This window comes from Haliaeetus leucocephalus, unplaced genomic scaffold (assembly GCF_000737465.1).
Source record: "Haliaeetus leucocephalus isolate CR32 unplaced genomic scaffold, Haliaeetus_leucocephalus-4.0 Scaffold163, whole genome shotgun sequence".
NCBI classification, from domain to species: domain Eukaryota; kingdom Metazoa; phylum Chordata; class Aves; order Accipitriformes; family Accipitridae; genus Haliaeetus; species Haliaeetus leucocephalus.
The window spans coordinates 583-28,063 of NW_010972599.1; the positions used below are offsets into that span (position 1 = coordinate 583).

Sequence of the window (27,481 nt, forward strand, 5' to 3'; positions counted from 1 at the left end):
CCCCCCTTCTTTTGTCCCCCCCCCCCCCCCCCCCGCCTCTCAAGCCTGCCAAGCTCCCTCTGAATGGCATCCCTTCCCTCAAACGAATCAACTGCACCACTCAACTTGCTGTCACCTGCGAACTTGCCAAGGGTGTGCTCAATGCCACTGCCTGTGTCGCTGGTGAAGACAGTAAATAGTACTGGTCGAAGTACGGACCCTTGAGGGACACCACTCGTTACTGGACATTGAGCTACTGATTGCGACTCTTTGGACACAGCCAGCCAGCCAACTCCTTATCCTTCTAACAGTCCATCCATCAAATCCATCTAATTTAGAGACAAGGATGTTGTCTGGTACCACGTTAAAGGCCTTACAGAAGTCCAGGTAGATGACATCAGCAGATCCTCCCTTGTCCACCAAAGCAGTCATAGGCGGCCACGAGATTAGTCAGGCATGATTTACCCTTTGTGAAGCCATCTTGGCTGTCTCTGATCACCTCCTTGTCATCTATATGCCTTGACATAGCTTACAGGAGGATCTGTTCCATGTTCTGACAAGGCACAGAGGTGAGGCTGACTGGTCGATAGTTCCCAGGTTCCTCCTTTTTACCATTTTTAAAAATGGGTCAATCAAACTGTAAATCACACTAAGGAATGGAACTGCTACAACTGGCATGTGGTTTTATTCTTGGTGCTGCATGCTTCCATTTTGTAAATTGGCACTCAATGTTACCACTTACAGTGAAGGTCAATGTATATGTTAATGGTGGCCTGAATTCAAGAAGTAGGAACGTCGTTCTTGATCTCTAGTAAGAGAGTCACAAGAACTCGTAAGGCCTGGATGCAAAGTCTCAGAACCTCTGTGTGAGTCTAATTTTATGTGTGTTGTGCAGACATGGCTCAGAGGTAGAAGATTAAATATATCCTAGTAAGCTTATACTTGGGGGAATGGTTCTACTTTGTATGCTTTTTCTTCAATTATGCAGTGTGAAGAATGTAAGGAACAGGGGCCAGAACCTCCTAATGGAGTCTCCTGATCCTGCTACAGTGTCAGTGAATTTTGCTGTCCTGTTTGGTGTAATATTCTACTGGAAGAGCAGTTAATGTATACAGTTGGGAAGTGAGAAAGCTGGACTTTATGCTGCCCAGCCAAAAAGCACACTGGAATCCAGACTGCCTGGTGCCTAGGGGCACTGGTAAACCACTAAGCTGGTACACAGAGGGTTGGAAGTGGAGTAATACCACATCCTTCTCATCTTGTTTTGTGTAATGCTACACCAACAGCAGAGTCCTTCTGTTAAGTGTGCTCAGCCTTATTGGAATTAGACTTTTGGGGAGATTAAGCAACATCTGAATGCCTCTCTACTGATATGTGACAACTTTAGCACTTTATGTCCATAATGGTGACATAAATATGACCCTGTGCCAAACTGCAGGGCAAACCTGGTTCAAGGGTGATGAGTAGTCATTCACATGCTTTGCTGTGAGGTAGCCTTCTGTTTGAAGGTGATGGTGGCTCTTGTGCACTCTTTACGCCGTCACACTGTCACTTACGTAGTCCAGTTTCAAGGGAGAAACACTGCTATCTTCCACCCCATCTCAGTTTTATCTGCAGTTAGCTTTGCACATGGGGGCAATGTGCGTGATTCTATTATGCATTAACTAAAATGCTGTTCTGCTGGGTAGCTGTGTCTTTGCAGCAGTGTTGCACTTGCATGTGTTTTACTGTTTGTTTTCATTACTCCACAGAGTTACTGTTAGCCAGCATGAGTGACATGCTGTAGTTGGGCTGTTTGTAGTGGCGGCCAGGGGTGGCTGCAGATTTTTCTGTATTAGGTGGGGGTGGTGAGATGGAGCTGTGTCTCCTGTAACACAACTCCTAATTAATGCAAGGCCTAACCTCTTTGCCGTACATGTCTGTGTTGTCCGCTTCACATACAATTAACTTTTCAGAGTCTCTAGGCCTGCGCAGTAAAGTCCTCCAGAAAATTGAAGAATTGCGGATGACAATGATCTCTGTTTCTGTTACTATCCCTGATGAGTTCTTGTGCCCTATAACAAGGGAGCTTATGAAGGATCCTGTCATTGCAGCAGGTATGTCTTTAAACAGCGTTGACTAAAATGAATTGCTTAAGGGTAAAGATAGGTGTGGGGTCACGAAAATCAAATAGCTGTTGCAACAAAACAGAACTGTGGTAAATGTTTAATTTGCCCAATTACATCGCTGATACAGAGAATAATACTGTTATGTTCCTTCCTTTGTGTGCTTTTGCAAATGTAATTACAAGCCTAATTACAGAGTTGTCTCCGTAAGTGCAAAATGGAATTGTGCACCCTGGGGGAGGGGGAGGGGACATGACCAAAAACCAGGCTCATTACTACTCTTAGCACACCACGCGTATAGCACTTAAAAGTTTGTACAGAATGAGATTCATTTAAATTCAACAAGACCTTGGAACTGAGATATGCAAGGAGCAGAAGATGTTATGATGTAGTTAAAACATTTTAGAAGAACTAGTATTTTATAGTTCTGATCTTGGTGGGGGGAGCATATGATCATCAAAAGACCAGTATATTTTTTTATGTTCTGTAAACAGTGACTAATTTCATACAGTTTTGAGGTATCACACCAGATTTTTGAGAATTAAATGAAGACATTTGCTAACTGCTAGAGTGGTAAGCACTGCACTTAACAGGGCTTGAGCTTATAAACAGTAGCAGTAGGGGGACAGCCTTGCATATCCTTTTCTTTATATGATTTTGAAATAAGGATACATAGCTTTAGAGCAGGATAGTTTTGTTGAAAAGTTGAAAATTACTGCCAGTTACTGTTCACATGTATATTACAAAACAAAATAGGCATTTTAAAGAGAAACTGTTGACCTTTTAAAATAAAATGTTCACAGTGTGTGATCAATTATAGTATTTAGTAGCTAATAAATAATGCCCGTTTGCCTTTCAGTATTTGCGTGTTACGCTGCTGTCCTGAAGCATGGGACTCCTCTGCTTTTCAGAACATTGGGTGGGCATATCTGGGAGTTCCTCACACTGCTTTATTTTTATAGAAGTTGATGAATAATAACAGAAATGTTAGCTATTGCAGCAGGAGAAAGGTTGGTTTGTGGCAAGACAGGTGAAGGAAAGTATAGTTCTGTGTTCGTAAACTTCTGTATTCACTAACTAGCTGCTTCACTGCCTAACACTGTAGAACTGAAGTTCCTGTAGTATGAACGCGGCTGACTTTAAGATGGGGGCAATTCTGCAGATTCAAATTGGAGGAATTTAGATATTTCTGAGATTAGAAAGTAACTAACTGAAGTGACCTGTGTATTTTGTCTAGGTTAGTAAGCTAAGTAAGAGTTAAGTAAAACTTTTATGCTTTTGTGCTTTGTAGAATTTAAGGAAAACTAAATAGAAGGTAGAATGCCAAATTGCCTATTTCTTTTACTCAAGTGACCAGCCTAAATAAGATTTTTTTCCATGTTAAGAAGTAAGTGGCCGATATTCAATAAGGGGAAGGAAATAGAGTGTCGCCCTGTTTTAGAGGAGGGGTGGAGGACACAGGTTTGTATTTCATCAGATGGAGGTGTTCCTGGGTGATTGTGCTAATACGTGGCAGGGTGGGGTGGGGTTTATTCCTCTATTTCTGTTCTTCAAGTAGCAGCTTGTTACGGTGCTGACTGGAAGAGCTGAAATCCTGAAACTAGATGGGCGTTGAGGGTCAAGTGCCCAACTCGGGGCTTGGTCGGCCCGCTGAGAGTTCATTGCTGAGTACTGCACAGCAGCAGTCTTTAGTTGTGTTAGCCTTTAGATGTTAATGAGCTTTCAGTTCTTATTATGGATCACTCAAACTGAAAAGGAAGTCTTATGTAACGTGCATAATATATTTTGGTGCTTTGCAGTGAGAGAGAGATAGAAACATGAAACTAGCCTGAACTGTTTATATTCATGGTCAGCTATCATTGTCCTTCTTTTTTTTTTTTTTTAACTATAAAGGGTTCCCGAGGTGAAAATACTTTTTAAAAAGTTAGTCAAGAACTTTATATTCAGCTAAATGGAAATGATTGTTTAAATTGTGATTAAAATCTAATGGTTTTATTAACCAAAGGCATGCACTAACTTTAACACCAATATGCCATTTATGGGGGGTTTTTTGGGGGTACACAGCTTTTTTTTGTTGTTTGGTTGGGTTTTTTTGTTGGGCAGGGAGTTCTTCCCCCACCTTAGGCTTTTTTTTTTTTTTTTTTTTAACTAACTGACATGCTGGTTTTATTAACAACTCTGTTTCATGTATAGTAATGGTTCAGTACCCTTTATTTTCCCTCTCCCATTGTCCTTAACTAGCAAATAGAAACATTGCGTTGTATTTCTCAAAGTACTGGGGTGGGGGGAGAATATTACTTGCAAATGCTTGGTGAGGCTTGACAATGTCTAGTATGGTGTCTTCAGAGTAATTTAGAACTAAACATCACAAGAGCTAAGCAACTGCAGTTCCAGGCAACTTGATGAGCATCACCTGATTTCCTTTAAAGGAACTGAGTAAGCACTGTTGTTATAAATGCTGATTGTCAATGCAGTTTCCTGGCCAGCCACCTCACTGGTTCAGTGTTTCTTGCTCTGATGATTCCTTTTTACAGCCTTGTAATGAACTTTATCTGTACAGTAGGTAATTCCTTAACCACAAATAAGGACACAGGAAGTCTTTATGTAATTTGGTCCTGTTGTGTACCTTAGTCACCAGATCAGGCATGAACTTGGCTTAATCCCGTGACCTCATCAGAGACAATCCCTTGGGTGGGAAAGGGCTAGTTTAGCAAAGGACTCTCGCTGGCATGCCTCTGCTGCTAACAAACAAACAGACACACAAGGCAAAATTCCAAGCCAACTGAAATCACTACAGCAGCAAAACATGAGTGTACATACACACAGAGCCTTTTCTGAAGACATCTCTATTTCATGTGTCCTTAAGGCCATACCTGGTTCTTGGCACAGGGCAGGGAGGGGGGTGTCTTCAGACACAGCTGCAAGAGTTTTTCAGATAATATGCTGCTTTGAAGTCATCAATGAACCTATGCAGCTGTAACTTATTTGACAAATTTGCAGTGCTTTCTAAAATAGCTTGTACTGGTTAGTTTGCTGAGTACAGTATAATTTAGAAAGGTTGAACCAAATTTTGATCTTAATACTGCTGTATAAAATTTTATTGTAGTATGTTTAACTATGTAATTTGAAAGAAATATGTTTCAGTTTATGGTAAAACTTTCACAGACCATTTTTCTGTATGTCAGTTTTCCTGTTTGGAAATACTGATTCCCTTACATCCCTTTTAAATTTAAATAGCTACAAGCTGTACAGCATAACAGTGCCCAGGCATCGGTAGCATAAGCTGTTGATGGTGGTTTCTTTGTAGATGGCTACTCCTATGAAAAGGAAGCAATGGAAAACTGGATCAGCACTAGAAGACGATCTAGTCCCATGACAAATCTTCCTCTCCCCTCTCTTATGCTTACACCAAATAGGACACTAAAAATGGCTATCAGTCGCTGGCTGGAGACTCAGCAGAAAGACAGTTAAACCGCTTAGTTTTGAAGTTGTTTGTTAAAATTAATGGAAATGAAATTGTATGTAGCTAAACGAAATAACTGCATCAGAAACAACTGGAAAGAAAAAAAAATGTGTTTCTGTTCTAATCTGTGGCTGTCATTTAAGTGGGTGTTAGGAGAATCTTCACTGTTGGAAGCTCCCAGGGAATTCCTGAAAAACTTTTAAGTTACTGGTAATTTTACTTTGCAGTATATCTGTTTAAGAAATGAAGTATTCAGATTCACAGTTTTTCAAATAAAGTTGTCTCAAAATTTTCACTACATTTATGAGTTTTGGTTTTGCCAAGTTAGTCTTTCAGAAGGTAAGAAATAGCAAAGTATATAATCTGTATTCCTTTTTCCAATTTAAAAACAAAAATGTGTCTTTCTCTGTTCCCTATTACTGAACATGGAGTTGGAAAAGTTGGGAGAGAGTTTCTCCTGTAACCATCAGTGACTGCATCGCATCCCACAGGTATATTAATAATCTTTATTTTGTACGGAAAAAAATACAGTAGTGTGCAAAAATAGAACTACAGGACAAGGCTAATATAGGACTTGTACAAAATATCAAAGAAACAGTAAACAATAAATAAGCTAAAGCATAATGATGCGAACTCAAAAAGAATTTGTAAAAATGGGTACGGCTGTTTACAATGTACATAAAACACTGCATACAAATAAGGTGTGAAAAGTGACTGACTATGTAAAGTTGACCACTCCAACCTAATTGCACTCACAGGAATGTCATTACATCTGTTTATTTTCAGGCTCTTTTTGCCAGTATAAAAATCTTATTTCCTCCAAAAAAAAAAAAACCTTCACGGCTTCATCCCATCATGCAACTGTATATACACTTTTCCTCAAACTTTCGTCTTCACTCCATCAATTTCTTGGGTTTCCCATAAAAACACTTACTGAACATTTCATTGCTGTACCTTTTTTGCAAATAAACAATAAATCATTCTGCTTTAAGATAGCACCCAAAGGTGATTAGATAAACTATATAAAGTGCGATTATTGTTAATATGCCATAATATTGTGTTCTTCAGTGCAATAACCAATATGGTCAAAGCCTTTCAATACACATGCAAATGTCACTGTTTATTTTACTTGATTTCTTCTAGTTACTAAAATAGTTATATTTACATGTCAAAACATGGCCACTTACTTTTAGTTTACTCATACACAAATTATTTATGCTTCCTAAATGTACATCATGCAACCCAAATTAGATCCCACTAGAAAAGTGATAAAATACTATCTTTGATTTTAAAAAAAGCATACATATACAGATCCGAGTATTATGCAGCAGGTATCTTTCTTAACACTGTTTTGAGAAGTAAGCACTTACTTAAGCATTATAGAGGCACAATTATTATGTAAGTAAGTGGTGAGATGTAATATAACCAAAAGCCAAGATTAAAGCCCTATGGAAAAGGAAAGTATTATTTAATGGTAAAACATAAGGGAAAGGATTTCTTTGCTTGAGGTCCTAGTTTGGTGGATTGGTGATCCTAACCAACTCTTTCTACACAGATTTGCTATTCCAGTTACTGTAACTGTCCTGTGATGGTAGGAACAGTGTAAAGTGGTTCTATCCCATTAAGTACTGGCCAATGCGGACTGCTTACTCAAAACTCAGAAGTGACCAGCCAATCCGTATTTTGTATAGAACCCTATGATGTTACGAGCTAAGTTTTACATCCCTGTAAATATACAAAATTGTATTTATACATTTGATTCAATGAATGATCGCTTTGGTTTTGTAGACATGACATGACTTAGATGGCCTTCCTTATTGATGTGAGACTGCTGTTTTGATACAGCATCTGGGTATAAATGCAAAGCTTGTTTAGGTGCTCTGTTGTCTTGACAGTGGGTAGGTATTTGGCACTTAAGCTCCTCACGTTCTTTAGTTTGCATACCATTCTGGTTGCCATCTCCTGGGCCAGCAGCAGTAGAGGAAATTTTAGTTTGGTAGTGTTTGACTGAGAGTGGCTCAAAATTTGAGGACTGAATGCCCCCAGAAGCAACAGTTGTTGATAATCCATCCGATGCCTGAGAGTGCCAAGTGCGACTGGATTGACTATTTTGCTGCTGAAATCTTGCAGTCTTATCCATGATTCCCATAAATGGGGTATTGCGAGGTCTGTGTTCAGCAACAATACCCTGAACTTGATTAACGTTACTCTCCTTGAGTCGAACGTCTGGGCCTAGTCCCTTAATACTATCTGAAAAACTACTGGCTGAAGTTAAGCTGCTGGTGGAGCTGGCAAGAATCATACTACTGGATGGAGAACTGGAAGAGACACCACTGGTTAGAGGACTTTGCTGCCTTGCTTCACTGAAATTCATTTCAGTAGGGGCTGTTAACCTGTCAGCGGTTTTAGACTTACTTGCAAAAGAATGAGAAGAGAGATTCTCATTATGCTGTGAATGGGAACACTGGCTGGACATAAACTTCTCACTGTACAGTTCAGAACTAGGACCTGTGGAAACACTTTCGGGTGATAACGTGCTTGTCCCATCCAAATGCTGAATTTTTGAGTGCCGGACTGGCAAGGGACTTTGAGGAAGATGCTGAAAAGATGACTGTGTCTTTGTATTACATTGACTGCTTCCCATTTTTGATCCAGGCTGGATGGAGCTCAGGTGCTGATTGGTTTTTACAATCTGTGCCTGCTTTGTTGGCTGCACGATCAAGCCTGGCTCTCTCAGATATTTGTTGCCTGTTCTGCTTTGAGGGGACACAGATCTAGCTTTCTGCTGAACACCTTCTTGAAGGGTCCTGCTGTATGATGAAGCAGCTAAGGAACACTGCAGCCTTTGCGGAGAGGAAACGGATTCATCAGGGTGTAGCAGTTCATCCTCCCTGTCTTGAAGATTAAAGTTATTCACACCTTGTGTAATGCCCTCCTCCTCATTATCAGAGTTGTTAATTTGCTGTAGTAGCTGTGGAGACTGATGCTTCTGTTGCTGTGTTCTCTGGAACTGTTTGCATTCCTCTTCTACTCGAGCCAGTAGACGTTTTATCTCTTGATTGCTAGGACACAGCTGTGTGGCTTCACGTAAGTCAGCAAGAGCAGCAAGTAGCTTTCTGTTTAGGGGGAAGAAAAAAAAAAGAAAAAAAGGCAAGCAATAAAAACCTGGGGCAAATCTGAGTCTCAGCATTGCCTACCACTAATCCACCTCCACCACTTTCAAAGAAATCTTCTGATTTGTCATCTCCTGCTGCAGGTGGTGACAATGTAAGAACTGGATGTTCTCCAAACCCAGGAAATTCTTTCCTACAGTGAAAGCACAGCCCCGGGGCTAAACCCTTCCCCTTGTTAAAGCTATTAACGCTTTTTCAGGAAGGCAGCAGAAGTCTGCTGATAACACTAGGAACTGACTCCTCCTCATAAGCCTTTTACTGTTACCGTCAGAGTGGTTAACTTGCCAAAGTCTGCTTCATGACCATTTATTATTCTGCTTAGAAAAGACACGGTGAATCAAAAAGGCACCTCTCCCTATACTTCAACTATACCCATGTAGTTTGGTATTTTTCCAGCTTAAAGAGATGGTTCCTCCTCTCTGCCCTTGTTTTTGTCTTGAACTGCTAATGATTCAACATATCCTGTCCTATAAAAGCACCCAGTTATTCTTGGTAATAAATAATGCAGCGCTGGAGTTCGGTAGCACACTGCTGAGTCACATGGAGTAGGAGTCCCATTCACTCTTACACTTAAAATAAACCCTCTTCCTATCAGTTTGTTACTTTCTGGACTGCCTAATAATTACCTAAATGAGTATTCAGTATTGCTTTTTGGGTTTGGTTGGCTTTAACTGATACAGAGACCTGATACAGATGAAAAGTGCACAAGCAAAGTAACTTTTCCTTTGTAAATTCCAAATACAACTAGCGGAACAGGAAAAGAGTTACTGGAAGTGTTAGGAAGTAAAAAATAAATCTGTGCAGACAGACGCACAGAATCCAACAGTACCTGCTGTTCCTTTTGGCTCTTGCTCTAGCATAATAGGCTTCGTAAGACTTGGGTTTCAGATCCAATGCTTTGGTAGCAAACTCTTCAGCCATACCAAAGTCCTAATAATTTAAACAAATGTACTCATTATACATTGACAATAAAAGAAAGCTGCATGCTTTTTATTTGTGGTACTGCTTCAAAAGTGCAGACAGCTTATGCAGTATAGAAAGTCACCTTTTATCAGTTAGCAAGAGCAGGTATTTTGTGAAAGACTGAGAGCAGACCTCATCTTGCTAACCTTGTCTCTCATGTCTAAGGGAAACTGACTCCAAGGTAGCTAAAAAGCAATGTTAATATAGATACAATACAGTTATTTTCAACCCAAAGATGTTAAAATATAAGAGAATGCATGTTTAACAGGATAAATTGACCACCTCACATAGCAAGGCTTTAGAATGTGTTTTGAAAAACAGCCAGTTAAAGACCTAGGAATTTAGAGGAAAACAAGAAAAATCAGGAAATGGTTAGGACTAGTCCAGAGCTTTCTTTGACAAGGTACATGAAATTTTTAGAGAAGAATTGCACTGAACGTAATGTATTTGGTCTTCATTTAACAAGAACACAGAATAAGAGTTTAGTAAATCATTGGTTAAACCAAAGACTGGAATTAACAAAGCAGAACTGAAATGGGGGCAAAGATGGCTATGGGGAAGATGAAGGCAGAAGCAAGTCTAATTTTTATAATAGCCATACACAGCACGGGGCGTGCATGACACTGAATTATCTCGAACATGATGATACAGGAGGTTGGAAAGTATTAACACCAAAAAAACCATCCTGAGATATCATGCAAAAGCAACATGATGAACTTCAGCTTTACATGCAAGGTGGTGCACTTCAGGATTAGCAAAATGTAAATGAGAGTTTATCAGCGGGATACACAAGAAACGTAAGAAACACACAGGCATGCACACACACGCACTGGTTGGTCACAGAGCCACTTTCTGCTGTTAGTTTGATGCAACTGAAAAAGCCAGTCTCAGCAAGAAAGGCATCAGGAGAGGTAGTTCTAGCACAGAAAAGAAAGGATTAGTACTGCTGTGCAAAGCACCGGCAGAACTGCCTATGTGAAGTCCTGGACACCTATATATAGAAATTCTTCAAATGGGAGCAGATGCCAAGAACAACTTGGATGACCAGGGAATTAAGAAGTTACTGTTTGAAAAGAAGGAACTGTATAAGGTATATTCAGAAAATCAGAAGTCTTTGCTCCAATAGTCATTCAGGTTCTTACCAGCCACCTAACGCGCTGGTGAAGGTACAAAGAAACAACCAGCACATACAATACAGCTGTAGAAGTAGGTTATGCTGTATGATAACAAAGGGTAGTGGTGGTGGCATTTTCCATTTAGTCTTTTAAAAGTACCAAAAACATCCAGCAGTTCATCATTCCAAAATAACTGTATTATATAAGGACAGCTGTAATAGATCCCCCACGGCAACATGCCCTCATCTTACGAGCTGTCCCCATTTGTTGACACAACAAAGCCCAAAATCAGGATACCGTGAACAGGATTCTAAAACAGCAAAACCCCCAAATATCCAAGTACAAACTCAATAACGCAGTAGAAGTCTAAGATTCCCAATACCGGAGAGGCAACAGATTAACAGCAAAACTTACATTTGTTTTTCGGCGACATCGTGATAAATTTAGGTATAACGAAACTCTCAGCTCATTGAATGCTTTCATTTCTTCTCCAAATCCTTCCCTTGGAAACTTCCTCAAGGCATACTGGTAGCGCTGTGCTGCTTCCTTCATCTTACCTTTCTACAAATTTAGGAAACAAAAGGCTTTTCACAAACTCTTAATATTGCAATACTGGTGCAACAAAGCACATTTGTATTTGACATCTACCAACAGGTGCTCTTCACATAGAAAACGCAGAGCCAGATTTTTTAAAAAAATAAATACATACAGTAGGAATTACACTTACACACAGACACAGTGAGAGAACTTGCATGTTAACTAGAATTTGTGTTTGTTTCTAAACTCATACCTTTAACAGTATTTCACCAGGATCATATTTTCATTAATACGTACTACTTGTACATACATGCATTTTTCTGGTACAATTTATGTATGATACAATTCATTTTTTTTTTTTTTTTTTTTAAACAGAGCAGTCAAATATCTGATGATGTAGTTGATTAAAACTCTAAGGCCTAGATGCCTCTAGTAGAGCATAGCCTTAATCAGGAATGGTGTATCCTTAATCAGGTGGCGATACTGCAGAATAACCTCTGGCAACAGAAGGGGCTGGATGGGAGATGGAGGAAGAGTTGGTACAACATTCAAATACGCAGTCCAGCTACTGCCAGATCCACTTAGGAGTCTCAGCTGTGATTAGTGGGGCGACTGAGTCTATGAATTTAAAGTAGTCAAAGGTCACTCTCCCACTGCTTAACAGAGGTTGAGTAAGAGAGCTAACCTGACTACCTGAATGATCCACCCATGCACTAGAAATATTCAGACTCTCCAAGAGATGCCTGGAGAATATCTTCACAATAAACTGAAGATTTGAGACAGTTTTGCAAAACCCACTGACATCCTTGTAGCGTGATAGAAAAGCACATCTTTTAATTGACAGGTGAAGAGATTTTATGGATATTTTACAAGTTAATTTCTTTTCATAAACATCGGGTGTTTTTTATCATTTAATTCATCTTAACACTCTAAGTGGTCAAAATTTACTGCTGAAACAGGCAAGGAAAATATTTAAGGTTTATCTTATTTTATTCAGCTGGAGAGCTGAAAAGTAGTTATTGCATACTGTGAGCACGCTCAAATGTGTGTTACTCTGCAAAATAACCATTTAAAAACCACTTTGGCAAGTAAATAAATCAAAGTATACTGGAAAAAGTTTAATAAGCTAAATGACATACCACAGCTCTAGCAAGTCCATTCAAATTACTGTAATAAAATTAAGCACTCTAAAAGTAGATACCAGCAGGGAATTCAGCCTCTGGTAAAACATATTAGTACCAAGTCCTGCTATGTTACTCTGTGATCTCAGAGTCCAGGCAGGGTTCAACCTGTAGAGCAACTTGAGGAGAAACTGAAGAAAATGAATTGGTGCTGGTGACATGGTGGCACCTTCTCCCTGAACAACGAGTTGCATTCAACACACCACCAGAGAAGTGTGACATCCCTGGGAGAGGCTTCCCAGGGATGTCAGAACTGCCTTTGTAGCATAAAATCTGTTACCCTTTATGTTGAAAGATGTCCCATGCTTAAAGGCACCTGCTTGGATATAAAGCTCTAAACCCATTTCAGGATCAAGAAACTCTATAAATTATCCAGATGTATTCCTAAGACTGCTATACAGAATTTGGGAGAATCTAAGCAGGTCCACCCTGATTCATGATGCCAAAGTCTCATCAAGGGTCTCTCTTCTGTACTATGCAAAGCCATTTGATATAGAACAAAAATCAGAGGTAAGGTGATTTGAGGGCCCTTATAAAAAAAACCATACAAATTACAAGTATTTTAGCTAGAACAGACTTTAAATTATGCTTATATAAGCCATTGAGCACTGTGTTGTACTAATGAAATAATGCAGGTGTATCACAGTTTACAAAAATAATTCCAGTCTCTCTTCTGAGCAATATATCACCACTAGTAAAAAGAATGTATCACAAGAGCTGTCGCTTTCCTCATTATATATTTAAATAGCACACAAAAGAACATTATCCTGAAGAGAAGTTATTCCTAAATGTCACTTAATTCAACAAGACATTCAAATGAGCACCTTACATTCCGAGTTGCTCTTAAGAAGCAACTGACTGCTACAAATGTTCACAGAACGATTTGCTCAACAGAAAGAAAATGTACTTAGCTGTCTTAAAATTTTTATTTTTTTATTTATTTTACACAAAAGTTTTCAATTATTCTTTCCCAGGGTTCTCAAGATTTCTTGGTCTTATTCCCAACATGAGAGGATGTGCAAGAACACATCTTGTTTGAACAGAAAAGGAGGTATAAAGAATTTTAATCTACCTTCAGACAGAAGTCCAATTATAACGTTCTGCTATCAGAAAAAATAAAAATCTACCTACTTTGTACAGTATATTTCCTTCTTCCATCAGTTTCTGCAGCAGAATAAGGAGAATATCGGGTTTTGAGGTGGCCATTGCCCATGCTGCATTTCCTGCAAGTTAAATTTTAAGGATCTCTGACAAAAGGGAAGAAAGTATGTTTCTGATACCTATTCACACTAGAAAGCCTAATCCTACTTAAGTATTCCACCTGCATGGATTACTATTATTATGTGCATATATTTAAAATACATATACATCCATACATGCCCCCTGCCACCCCACATAGATAACAGCCAGATATTAAATGGTCCGACTCATGTCACCCCTGGTCTAAAGCCAGTATAGGACAGTATGAAAGTCACGGTAAAGTTCAGGCCTAAATAAGGATCTATATTTGATCATTCTTAGTACCCAAATATAATAAATGATGACTTAAAGGTACTACAGATTCAATAATTATCATGTACACATCTGCACCATCTGCTTGCCTAGCGATGATACATGATTTGCACGTGTATTTTTTGCCCACCCTTTGCAAAAATGTACGATTCTCTAATTTATTAAAAGAATGCTATTTAAATGTAAAACTTCTTAATCTAAATCATTAATAGTGTCAGAATTAAGTATCACTAATAGCATAATGAAAATTTTCTTGTTTAAGTATATCATGATAGAGTAACCATATAAAGACTTGACTCCTCCAGATCTCCTCATCAACATACATCAAAGAAAGGAATAGAATAAAATTACTTAAGCATTTCCTCACTTCTGAAGTGAGTCTTGAGTGTCTGCCTTTAAAAGAAAGAGATTGATTTCTCTTGAGTGGGCATCTGCAAACCATAAAACCTGCAAAAATCTAGTATGTATTTCAAGATTTATTTATTTAATCTACTTTACAGAAATGACAGTAATTCTAGCAGAGCAGATATTCAGTTGTTTCTCTTGAGTGTAGGATAGTTTTACTGACCTAGTTTAGCTCCTTTTCTCAGTAGCATAACCACTACTGATGTATTACGACATCCGATAGCTCTGTCCAGTGGCCGCATGCCACTGTGGTCAACATGCTCAATCATTGCTCCTTTCTCTACCAAGTACTGCACCTGTGAAAAGAAACAAGACAAACCTTGTAACATGATTTTTGGTAGGAGAGGCAGAACAGTGAAATATTTAAGCTACCATCTAATCTTCCTTGAAGTATACTGTGTATACACTCCAGAGTGTGCTAAAGCCATTTTAAATCCATTGAAGACAACACGGCATGGGAATGCAATCAAACTGCACTCAAGAGCTGCCATTAAGGTATTAAAAAAACCAACCCGCAAATTCCTGGAAGTACCTGTGTCAGAAAAACACTAAGAACAAAACATTATGCTTGTTGCCTCCTTTGTTCATGTTCAGCATGCCAATATGCAGACACAGCAACTCAAGCGTAAAGGCAGTAAGCTCAGAAGAAAGCAGAGCAGCAGTGTAGGCCCTGTGCTTTCAGCTTCAAGTACACCCTAACACAACAATGACAAGCATGAAGTGCAGTACCGGAATATGCTCCTAGGGTAGGACACAATGCTATACAAATACAATAAAGAGAAAATACACAGACTACTATTCTGTAATGTGAGATACTTAAAACATGCTAGTTAACAGTGTAAATACAAATTATGATGCTGAGAGACCACTTGTTCTATATGAAGAAAAACACATCTGTAATTTTATTCATTTCTTAACCATTTATTACAGCAGTCTAATACTGCAGTTTGACATAAATGCAGCAAATGTAAAATGCAGCAAGGGCAAATAAAAAAGTTTAAGAAAGCAAAGTAAATATGTCAGACACCATCAGCTTCCACCAAGCATTCACCAAGCATCCAGAGCAACAGAGTAATTCTCGTAATTGTCCATCAGCAATATTTAATTAAAAGTGCAACATATAGGAAATGACAGCAAGGCAGGTCTGATGTAAGCAATAGTTCTTTCACATAACCATTGCTTGCCCAAATGCGACTGGCAGTACTCTAGTATGGAGAGAGGTATTAACAATCCTTCTCACTGACAGGAAAGCTGCAGGCCTGCTGAGTGATCTCTTAATTAGTATTATTGCACCTTTGTCTGTTGCTCTAGCAGAGAGACCAGGCTGTTCAGCTGTATGAACTGCTGATGTGGCCAGTCTACCAGGTGGACTGGCAGTCTGTTCTACTCCAGTGCAGTAACCTACAGTGAAAGTATGTACAGGAGTCTGGCTACCGCTCATTCCCAAGCAGGAAAGAAGTCCCTCTTCAGGTCCCCAGTGTTACCTAGAAACACTTGCAGTGGCAGGAATAGCTCTGTGATGTGACTTCCGAAACATGTTAAAGCCACTACAGAATCTAGGGCTTATTTACAATTTCAAGTTAATCCTGACTAAGGCTGAATGGGACTTAGAGTGCTACAACAAGTAATACTGTATGGCAGCATTCTTATTCAAGAACTGCTGTTTTGAAACAGGACATTGTATATACCAACTCTAGAAATAAAGATGCTAGCAAGTTTAGGAGGCTGCGTATGCTATTCTTTCTAGCTTCCTCGTGAACTCTTGGATCTGTTTATAGTGCATGCAGATTTGAGCATGCCCTACCATGCAGGTTGCGGAAATTGCATTCCTATCTGGTTAGGCTTCTGAATTGTGCTTAATTACTGAGTTTTGAAGCTTGAGAACAAAAATATACGATCACTTCAAAAATCTGTGATTTTAAAGATGTAAAGAATTCTAAATCATAGACTTTAAACTTATTTTATACTTTTGATCTCAGTTATTGGCATGGCCCATTTCAGATTCAGAAAAACTTCACCTAAAATGCCTTAAAATCTTGTATTGTAACATTTACTATAGAGGAAGAAGGTAGTATGTGAGAAAGGTACAGGACTGAAAAAGGAACTTCAGTTGTTGTCCTGTTTCTGAAATGATCTGTGGAACAAACCGAGAAAAACTGAATTTACACCTCAGGCCCTGTACTTCCACATATATAGACTGGACAGTAACACTAAGATGTGCTCAGTGCCATCTTCGCAAGATGAAAAGTGTACGGATTTCTAACAGTTCTCTCCCTGTCATGCAAAGCATGTAAGATACCCATCAAAGACAAGCAATGCGGCCTTATGATGGAAAAGCAAAATCTTCCTGCATTTCATCTGTTGTAGGAAGAAGAATAATACTGCCACATCTTTTACTTGGGGTCTCTGTTCCACCTAAGGCACCCAACAGACTGGGACCCTGTCAGTTACCTCAGTGGGTTTGCAGAGGCTGAAAAGAGATATTTTCCTTTCACGTGCCACAGGTGGTTTTTTGTGTTTTTTTTTTTTTTTAATTCCAGTTCATCCAACACAGAAATTGTAAATGCTACTTTTTATTGAGATTTAAAAACTCATGAAGTACAACAGCATGCTCTATCTATCACAACTACATTGGTACTAAAACCTTATCTAGAAAATGCTTTTCTGAGTAAATACCTGCACTGCAGTCAAGATGCTAGCAGTGTAAGCATCTTGGCTACTTCCTCAAATTTCCTTTCTGTTTTGGTTAGCAGTATTTTTCTAAGCTTTGTTTTCTATTATGAAAATTCAATACATGCTTAGTTTTTCTGCTGTTAGTTCTACTTACAATATCAGCATCTCCATAAAAAGCAGCCAGGTCTAGAGGTGTTCGTCCATTTTTGTCTGTCTGATCAGTTGTTGCACCTTTCTCAACTAAATACTGAACCACTTGCCTGTGGCCTTTTAGACATGCCCAGCTCAAAGCTGTCAGTCCTTCTTTGTCCAGAGATGAAATAGTTGCACCTGTAAAATGAAAATTAACTTTGTTATGAAGATGTCCTGTTTAATAAGCAAAATTACCTAACTCACACAGATGCAGTCTCTGGAACGGCTGTGCAGCCTTGAATCACTATTTATTTTCTACCTTCAGAAAGCAGAAATTCCACAGTGCTCAAATGTCCTTCACAAGAAGCCACCATAAGTGGAGTTCGGCCTTGCTTGTCACTTAAATTCACATCAGACCCATGTTCCACTAGAAGTTTAGCAATCTGAAATACAAAATAGCAATTTAAAAATAAATTGGCAGATTTAGATTTTAGCCATAACAGCATGAACTTTTAAAGAAGAGGACTATGGTGTTATTTATAGCAATCATTGAGAAATCCTGCGCAACTCAAGCCATAACTGTTTGCAATTCAGGGCCTTCTCCTGACAGGAGTGTCCAGCATGAGGAAGGCTCCAGACTCTAAGGTCCTCTCTCCATTAATACAGAAACAGTACAGAGGATCTGAAATTGCCTCTGTTCTTGGTCTCAGAAATAAAATATTTTAACTCCCATGTATTATTTTTCAGGTATATTACAACTAAGGTTGTCATGCAGCCAATGTACTTCAAAATCCTTTGTATCGCTTTCAATAACTTAAAAAGTGAGCTTCTGAACACATCCCTTCGAAGCTGATGCAAATGTGTATTAGAAAATTTACACTAATTTATTACAGGACTGGGAGATGGGATGGGATGGGAGGAATCAAGGACCGCTTCCCAAAGGAATCCATTTAATTTGCAAATATGTGTCAGACCTGCCAGTGCCCCTGCCGTACTGCACAGAAAAGTGGAGGAATCCCCCTCCGATTAGGTCTCGTCACAACTGCTCCATGTTCAAGAAGTAATTCACAGACTTCCAGTTTTCCTCTTCCTGCAGCAGCTGTCAGGGCTAAAGAAAGCATTTTCATCAACATTATCTCTTAGCTGTTTTACCACGTCTTTTGACACATGCATGTTATGGGAATATTACTGAATCCCCAATTGTTTCAGCTCAGCTGCTCTGTAAGATTTTCATAACTACTTTCAGACTCAAATGAATTAGTCAGAATCAGGTTAAGTCAATAAGCCACAGGCATTCTCTAGTAAATAAAAAGATGATTCTCAAAGATAACAACTGTACCGTGTGCACAGCTTGTAGGTTAAAAGGAATCTTTATGAAAATTTTCGATAAACCCACCAGCCTGAGGCAGTTCTAGTTCCTTTTTCATTAATCATTTTCTTCATGACAAGAAAACTTAATCTTTTTCCATCAGGCCCTTCTCAAAAGGCGAAGATGATAACAGTTCTGTGATTCAACAAAGGGACTGTAACTCAAGTTTCAGTAGTACTGCTTACTTGATCCCTAGCAGTGATGTATTGCCAAACATCAGATATTTAGATCTCTGCAGAAAGTCTGTATCTTGGACAACTTAGCTTCATTCTGCACTAGTTAAAATTGCTTTCCCTGTTCTTCACGGTGAAAAACACAGTAGGTTATCAATCAATAGTTCTAATTCCTGTGTGTTTACCCTTGCTCTGGACTTCAAGGGATTCCTGTACATTTTTCAGTACAGAAGAGGCATCAACCTTCTAGTTCACCTTAAAAATCTTTTTGAACTGAACAGTGTATGTTGTCAAGAGTGAGTGCTCTTGACCTCCATCTAAAACGCAGTAACCTTGCAACTTTTAAACAGGTAGCTACTACTATCAGAGGACACCTTCTCAGCCCTGGCTGAAAACACCAGAGTATTGCAATTGCATGCATGCCTATATGCGCTGGTGATGGAGCAGTCCAGCACAATATAGTACCAAATGCGTCCATGTAGCACAATAATAAAACCATCGATACAATCTTTACTTTAGACATTCATAACATACAAAGTACTGCACATCTGTGTTCACAATATATGGCTTATGAGAAAGCAGGTAATTTCCACAGATCCAGCACTAGTATTTTGTGACTCTACTCAGTACTATAACACTGAAGTGTTGCTGTAAGGCATTTGCACAACTTGCCACCTTCTCCTATAGCTTATTATACTCCTTGCTTTTCCCTGGGACACTCATTGAAGCTTGAAAATAAAAAATTTTCCCCATCATTATTTTTCCCCTCTTCCATTTCGCTCACATCAACTTACTGTGTGTTTTAAATGGAGCTTGAAATTAAAATGGTTTTTTTGTTGTTTGTGTTGAAGCATCATCAGTAATGTTAACACTGTTTAGAAAAAGGGTTCATGTGCTAACTTCTGCAAGAATCAGCAAAAGGACTCTCCCCTCCATATTCTAAATCCTAATACCATATATTTTCCAATAAGAAGTTGGTCAAATTGTGAATTTCTTGTTACTAATTTTTTAGCATTTTCAAACATGATGAAGTAGAATTTTTAAAAATTCCAATGAATGCTGAAATTAAATGAAATTACAAACACTGCAGGAAGTAGTAATTTTTTTTTTTTTTTTTTTTTTAACAATATCTAACCCATTCACTCTTCACTTACTGATACTTCACTATGTTACAATTACATCAACTGTTGAGATCTCAAAAACTGGAATGTAACTCCTACAGGTATCACCATTAAAGGGGAAACAAACTATCTTGTTCAAAAATGTCACATTTTTTATTCTGTCAGTACCAGCCTTTTAGCTCATGGTGTAACTAACATTACAGCAACAATATAACTCCCTATACCTTATCCAGGTATAAAATGACTAAACAATTCCTCCAGTCAGCTTAAACAACATCAGGATTAAACTCTGGTCAGGAATTCCAACTATTCCACTCAAAAGGATCACCTCTGATCTGCCCAACGGCACTCTGCAAAAGCAAAGAGCAGACAAAATGATGCTATTTTCTATCACTTTTACTAGACAGTAAGCAATGCTCCGAATTAGCTAATCTGTATAGAACATAAGAGGCTGGAAAAACATCTCAGAGATGTCTTTAACCTAAGATTGTCTTTTCCAACTAAGACATAGTAATGTGCATTTTGAAAAGGGTAAACTAAGGAAATTTAGAAAACAGGCTTAAAAGTCTCCCACCCCTATATCCTCTCATATAATGTGTTTCACTTTATTTGCTATTTGACTTGCCTTGAACCTGTACTTTGTACAAACATGGCCTTCAGCTACATTAATGTGATAAAATACTGGGACCGGCAATGATGATCTTTAGCTGTCTTTCATTCTAAGACTCACAATATAAAATGCTACTGAAACAGCCTCCATAACGAGCAGAACCAACTTAGGATTCAAGTAGATAACAGCAATACAAATAAATGAACAGAAACAAGCTGTTCCCGAACATGTTACTAAATGAAAAGGAATGGTCTTTAAGGTTGTTCTATGCTGTTTCAAGGTGCAATGGATTTTCCCTTTTTGAAACAGGCACTCACAAAACACACTTCTCACTCCATCTGCCTCATACTTCTAAGTTTTATCACTATCCAGTTCCATACCTTGATCTCATTTACAAAACAGACAGCAAAGAACCATGCAGTACAATGCATGGGTCAGTTCACCCACACATGCAAAACTCCCAAGATTCCAGCAGCATGTAAGTTAGCATCCTTTCCACTTAAGTTTTTTACGTTCAATAATTGAAGAGTAATAAATATTTCATGTAATGCTAACCCTGGCTATCTTGACTCACTCTACAGGTTTTTCTTGTCCCAAACTTACTATTCTGTATCTCAGAGAGCACAAAAGTGCAACAGGGAACGGCTTGTAGTTCTCTGGACTCAGACCTTCACCTCCATAACAAATTAGGACTGGATAAGGAAGCACTTACTTAATGAATAAAGATTCCCAATACATTAGGTAAGAATTTCAGTACAAACTGTTGACAACAAAATATTAAAGGAAAATTACTTTAGCAACAGATGTACATTTTTTGGAATTCACTGGATTTGCAGCAAGAGTTTTGTATATGCATAGGAATAAAGAACATTTGCTTCTCCGGTACGTGAAGAGGCTACTGATGATCATTGAAAGAGACTGTTTTCCCACCTGCTTGTGCAATCTCAACTGTTTAAATGAAATTGAGATGTTACTCATATGGTAAAACAGGAAAACTTTCAGCTGCAGGCTGCACAGTTTACAGTCTGTCTTTAAAAAAATTTTTGGCATTTCCCATACATACAAAGGCATGTCTTTTCATCCATTGCCTAATTAGAACAAATGAGGCAATTGCCTAGCATTTCCTGCAAATAAATGAGGTTAAAAAAAAAAAATTCTCAAACAGATAATCCTATGAAATTCTACACTGAAGCTTGAAGCACTATATTTCCACAGACATTTTCAATTTAATTAGGAAATCAGTATTTTACAGTAATTTTAATCTAAAATAACTCTTCTTTTCAATACATGAGATGAGTAGATTTAATAAGTTAAAAACTCTATACTTATAAACAGCATTTTATTATTAAAACTGGTGTTCTCCTGTGGCTTTTATCACAGAAAATTAAATAAAAAAAAAATCAAAATGAAAAACTCTTACTTCTTAAATGAGCAACTCTAATTAGGGAAAAATATGAGAAAGGAAATACCTGTTTCTCCCCACAAAGCATCAGTGTCATTGATGTCTATTTCATGGTCCTTTTCAATTGTCAAGATGTAACAAACCACCTGTCAAAAACAGCAGAGATAGAGTGAGTCACAAAAACCATCAGTTGTCACTTGCAAGATATAGCAACAGGTAAAAGATTTAAAACAAGTGAGAGTGCTTCTCTCTTAATGCATACGAATCAAAGAAAATTAATATTGTTCACAATCCATCAAAGCAAGTTCAGTGTGATTTTTAGTATGACTTGAAGACAACTGAACGTTACTGAAAGCAGTTTCTAAAAAAAGCCTAGTGCCCTTCTGTTGATTGGTTCAGGGGGTTTTACATGTTTATAATTTAATAAGCTCCTGTGTGACCTATGTATACCAGAATAATCAAGACAAACAATGCCAAAAATAAAGCATCCCAGTTCAGTGAGGAAATTCCCTATTGTCTAAAACAAAGAGGAAAAAAGAGAGTATTTGCACACATCTTGTAAGAGGAAAAACATATAAACAATGTGAAATAGTGATTCCTATGTAGCTGTTTTTCAAAATTTCTTCACAGAATGGTTTGAATACATTGTTAAATGCTAATTTTTAAACTTGAGATGAGTTAATAAATTAAGTTTTGCTCTGTTTTTGTTTTATTAAGGAAATCTATGTTTTGTAACCACCTACCAGTAAAAGATTCTTAAATTAAAACCTCTGCTAATGGCTATTTTAAACAGATTTTCTAATGGGCGACACCGTCACCGAGACTGCAGTAAGCAGGTAAGGGAGTAGAACCACACTAACAAAAGTTTTGGATGCTATGGGAAAAAGCAAAGGTAGGAAAGGAGAAAGTATATGGATATTTTCAGGCTGTATGAGAAGTGTTGTAAACAATGTATAGAAAATTCTAAAATTCAAAACTCTAGAATAAAATTTATTCAAAATTCATGAAACACACGGGTCTTCTTTCTAGCTAAGAAAAATAAAGCTTCTTATTGTCCTAAAAATAGAGAAAGATGGACATTTTCAGGTAAGAGTAAGTATTTATGATTAATGTGATCAATTTTGCTGATACTCAGGAGTTGACTGCTTTCATTTAATCAGTGGATAGCAAACAAGAACTTTTGAGAATGAAGGAAATCTCCATTAATTCAAGTTAATGATAGTTCAGAATCCTCCAATTTATATTCTGAGACAGTGATGGCTTATATATCATATAATAAATTAATTGCATAGACATACGTTTGAATCATGTAAACAACTTCAAAGATCAGATTCTTGATCTTATAGCAACTAAAAAATATATTTAAAAGAAGTAAATATTGAAATGGTTTTACGGAAGGGATTTTACGTTTCCACTTTTGGCACATCACTTGTAATACGTAAACAGGAAATTCCATCAGCCTACCGTGATCTTTATTCAAGTATCTTTACTTACTGATTACTTTTGTATCAAGGTTAAGATTTATTTTCCCAGTGAACAGAAGACATACTTCTATCACCTAAATATCTAAAGCATTTTGAGTATTTATGTGTTTACTTTTAGTGTTCCTTTTACTGAGCAATACTGTAACACTGACAAACACTTCTTTTATCATATACATCCACACAACTCCAAATTTCTGTCTTAAGCGACATTAAGCTGAAGTAAGCTAAAGTGTGTAACTTGACATGTGCATCAGGTTAAAAAAAGTTAAGCATGTGCATGTATGCGTAATATACAACTTGTTGCAGTATAAAAAAAAGAAATTCAACCTGAAGTAGAAACATACTAGGGTGGATCACTGATACAGAATATCATCATTACCACTAGAGATTTAGGACAGCTTCCAAGAACAGAGAGGAAAAAGTAGGCAGAAAATTACATATAAACAAATCCTGAAGCTAATAATATTACTGGATAATTATCTATAGCATTTAAAACAGCTGCTAAGAATGCATACTACTTTAAATATCAGAAGTTTCAATATTTCTGCTTTCCAAACTTCTTTTAAAAATAGCTGCAAGCATTGTTGTACAATTCTCATAAATTCAAACACATTTTGAAATATTTGAACTGTCAACCTACCTGACAGTGTCCCATACTGCAAGCTGCTGTTAGAGCTTGTTGCAGTGCCTGACTTTTTCTTAGTGAATTTTGTTCTTGGGAAGGAGTCATCCAAACAACATTAAGCAAGTATTGAAGGATTTCACAATGCCCTCTCAATGCACAATGGACCAAAGCACACTGGCCTTTCTTGTCTACATAGTCAACCTGCATTGGGGGAAAAAAAAAATATTCAAAGTTAAAAAGTCTAGTGAAACACCATGGGGAGGAAAAGCTCTTAAGCACTGCAAGAGAGCAAATGTCACTCCTGTCTTCAAGAAGGGCAGGAAGGAAGATCCGGAGAATTACAGATCAAACAGCCTCACCTTAGTTGCTGGGAAGGGGATGGAAAAACTAATCCTGGAAAACATTTCCAAACACATGCAAGACAAGAAGGTGATCAGGAATAGTCAGCATGGGTTTACCAAGGGGCAATCATGCTTAACCAACCTGAGAGCCTTCTGCAACAAGGTGACTGGCTTGGTGGATGAGGGGAGAGCTGCAGATGCTGTCTACCTTGACTTCAGTAAGGCTTCTGATACTGTCTCCCATAACATTGTCATGTACAAGCTGATGAAGTACAGGTTACGTAAGTGCACAGTGAGATGGACCCAAAACTGACTGAACAGATGGGCCAGAGTGTTGTGATCAGTGGCACATGGAAAATGCTTCATGGAAGCCTGTTTAGATGTTCTGGACTCCCCTGCCGCCCTGCCCCAAGTTTATGTTTGTTAATTATATACTTATGTAATCAACAACAGGTTTTTTTGGGCCTCTGCATGACTTTTTTGGCTGCAAACATTGCAATCTTTGTGCATCAGCTTACCTTTGCACCTTTTTTGCACAACAGTGAAACTATGTTCATGTGACCTGCAGCAGCTGCATAACTAAGTGCTGTCATCCCATTTTCTGAAGTTCCATCAATAGCAGCTCCAAATTCTAGTAAAAGAGTGACCACTTCTTCATGTCCAAGGTGCGACTGAACACACAGCACTGGAGCATTATTTAGTACTTCAGTCCTATAATTCACATTTGCTCCTGCCAAGATCAGCAGCCGACTCACCTAAAATTTAATTTAAATAAAACATTTTTTTCCTCAGATTTGTCTGAATTTATTAAGAGACTTTGACATCTTCATTCAGGTACTCATATGTTACTCCCTAATTCTGATGCAGATTTTATTGGCAGATGTCGACTTTATCACATATGTAGCAATATGAAAGTTTAAAATCAACTGTTAGCACATAGATTATTGTACTACCAAACTGTGAACTCCCAATAGAACTCACCTCTCCCCTGAAACTCACTACTCTCTCAGCACAATTTCATCTGTGTAATTTGCTACTACTCTGCACATTTACATAACTGACTCCATTAACAGAGAGCCAGAGTGCATAAAAAGCAACCCCCAAAAATTATCAGCGCGTGTGTGTGCGCGCGTACACGCAAATTTCCGATCAAAAGGCCTAGCGGTTGGCTAAAATTGCAACTTGTCAACTTGGATTTCCCCATCCATAATCCAGGGATTCAAATAATAGTGCAAAGTTCTGGCATTTTACAGCCTTTCACTCTCACAATATTGCCTCCTTTACAGTTCCCTTAATACTTCCCCATATAAAAAAAACCATGGCTGAAGTCTGCCCAGCAAATCAGGCCGTACATCTGGCTCCCTGAAAATGCATCCACACGCTTATCTACACTACAGAGTGTGGCTACATCAGAGTCAGGGTGAAACCCTTCCTTCCATCAAAACTCTCAAGGAGAACTGAACTGGACTTTAACAACAGCTTTAAAAAGTACATGAAGACTTGTTATAAAGGAGTTCAGTTACAGATGCATAGTGGTGACTTTTTTCTTCTCCAGGGTTACATTAATTTTGATGTTCATCAACAGTTACAGCAACAGTGGCAGGTGAAGCACTGATTGTACATGAATGCTTATTTTCTTACCTTCACATTGGGCGTATAGATGTTTCTAAGAGAGGCAAGGGCTGCAGACAGTCCATCAGCACTATAACCAATCCACAAGGCTTGAAGATGACTGGAAGAAATCCCAGTCCTTTTACTGAGACCCTAACAGAAATGATATAACAGGAAATCTCTCTATAGGATTAGAAATACTATTTACATCTACATCTCATCAGTATAAAGAGAAGTAACAATACTGTTTGTTAGCACTACCAAGTATTTTGCATAAGCTTCTAAAAAATTATTAAAGCAACTCAGAGGAGAATCTGTAAGACGCATTCATATGAATAGATCATAAAACCTATTAAGCTGTAAGCTTTACCTTAAAAATATGAGCTTTAAGTATATGATGACCAAGTTCCATAGTTTGTTGGCGGTTTAACTTTCCTTCTTGTCGAGAAAACATGAAAGCCAGCAGAGCATGTCCATTCCTAGTAAAAAGGATTAAGAGAGAACTGCTTTTATAAATATACTTTCCTAAGTATTCTAACACTTCTGTATGCCTGTCACAATAGCTCGACTTTCTTTGTCACACTACTGAAACATACCACTACATCTAAAAAAAATTCTTTCTGTAACAAAATAATGCAAAGAGAAAAAAGGTAAATTTCAAAGTTGAAACACACTCCTAATATTTCTCTACTGTCACCTCACAAGAGGCCCATGTCAGAACCAGTGCAGCTTTGGACACCGATTTGCATACTGCTCCCTTTTTGTATTGTTTCATCTCACAGCCAGAAACTGCAGGTACCTCAGATAAAATCCAATCCTTTTAGAAGATCTGAACCCTTTTGAAATTTGAGATAAAATGTGTATTTAGTAATTCTACATCTACATTAGTTGGTGTTCTAGGAAACAGTGGAAATGGCATAACCCTGAGAAAACAACGTTATCATATACTGTACATTAATCAGACTGTATACTGGAACTGAACAATTAACCATACGCTAATTAGACTATTCATCTGGGGGATGAAGTTGCGGGGAGCTTCTCACCCCACCTTCAGAAATTTCTTAACAGAACTTTTCAAAAAAAGGAAGCTTTAAGTAAGACTAGGCAACACTCCACCTTCTGTTACAGCACGCACCATGCATCATGTATCAATGGGCCCAGGGTGCAGCTAGCAACGTTGAAAAACGGTAGGGGCCAAACAGTCTGCAACCCTGGTAATTCCACCTGCTGAACTGTTTTTGTTGAATCCACTCAAAAGCACAGAGAAGTCTTGGGTTGGTGCTAGTTTTAAATGTCAGCATTATTTATTCTTTCATAAAAACAAACAAAGTAAAACCCTGAAGAATATGAAAAAAATGGAAGATGCAGACTACAAGAATATGCATGTACAATAACAGCTTATTGTCTCCAATTTAACTAATTCATGCTAAGTGAAAGAAGGTGAGATGGAACAAACTGAAACAATGCCATGAGGATATAATTATAGAACAAAATGTCTTAATATTTT

The 27,481-nt window shown here is 38.1% G+C and overlaps 2 protein-coding genes across 2 annotated transcripts in view; one reads left to right on the forward strand and one right to left on the reverse strand.

The window, feature by feature from the left end:
* Positions 1-1,838: 1,838 nt before the first annotated feature.
* Positions 1,839-5,555, forward strand: WDSUB1 (WD repeat, sterile alpha motif and U-box domain containing 1). The gene is made up of 2 exons (XM_010563071.1): positions 1,839-2,075; positions 5,392-5,555. Exons 1-2 carry the CDS (start codon positions 1,868-1,870, stop codon positions 5,553-5,555), a joined length of 372 nt encoding a protein of 123 aa, XP_010561373.1. The 5' UTR covers positions 1,839-1,867.
* Positions 5,556-6,291: 736 nt separating this feature from the next.
* Positions 6,292-27,481, reverse strand: part of TANC1 (tetratricopeptide repeat, ankyrin repeat and coiled-coil containing 1) — a 72,995-nt gene continuing 51,805 nt past the window's right edge. Inside the window, exons 13-25 of the mRNA XM_010563039.1 lie at positions 26,345-26,453; positions 26,005-26,127; positions 24,882-25,118; positions 24,038-24,223; positions 21,981-22,059; positions 18,213-18,346; positions 17,558-17,681; positions 17,261-17,436; positions 14,597-14,729; positions 13,648-13,739; positions 11,213-11,359; positions 9,550-9,650; positions 6,292-8,663 (exon numbers count right to left, since the gene is read on the reverse strand). Coding sequence (XP_010561341.1) covers positions 7,295-8,663; positions 9,550-9,650; positions 11,213-11,359; positions 13,648-13,739; positions 14,597-14,729; positions 17,261-17,436; positions 17,558-17,681; positions 18,213-18,346; positions 21,981-22,059; positions 24,038-24,223; positions 24,882-25,118; positions 26,005-26,127; positions 26,345-26,453 — 3,010 coding nt within the window. The 3' untranslated portion in view covers positions 6,292-7,294. The remainder of the gene's footprint in view (positions 8,664-9,549; positions 9,651-11,212; positions 11,360-13,647; positions 13,740-14,596; positions 14,730-17,260; positions 17,437-17,557; positions 17,682-18,212; positions 18,347-21,980; positions 22,060-24,037; positions 24,224-24,881; positions 25,119-26,004; positions 26,128-26,344; positions 26,454-27,481) is intronic.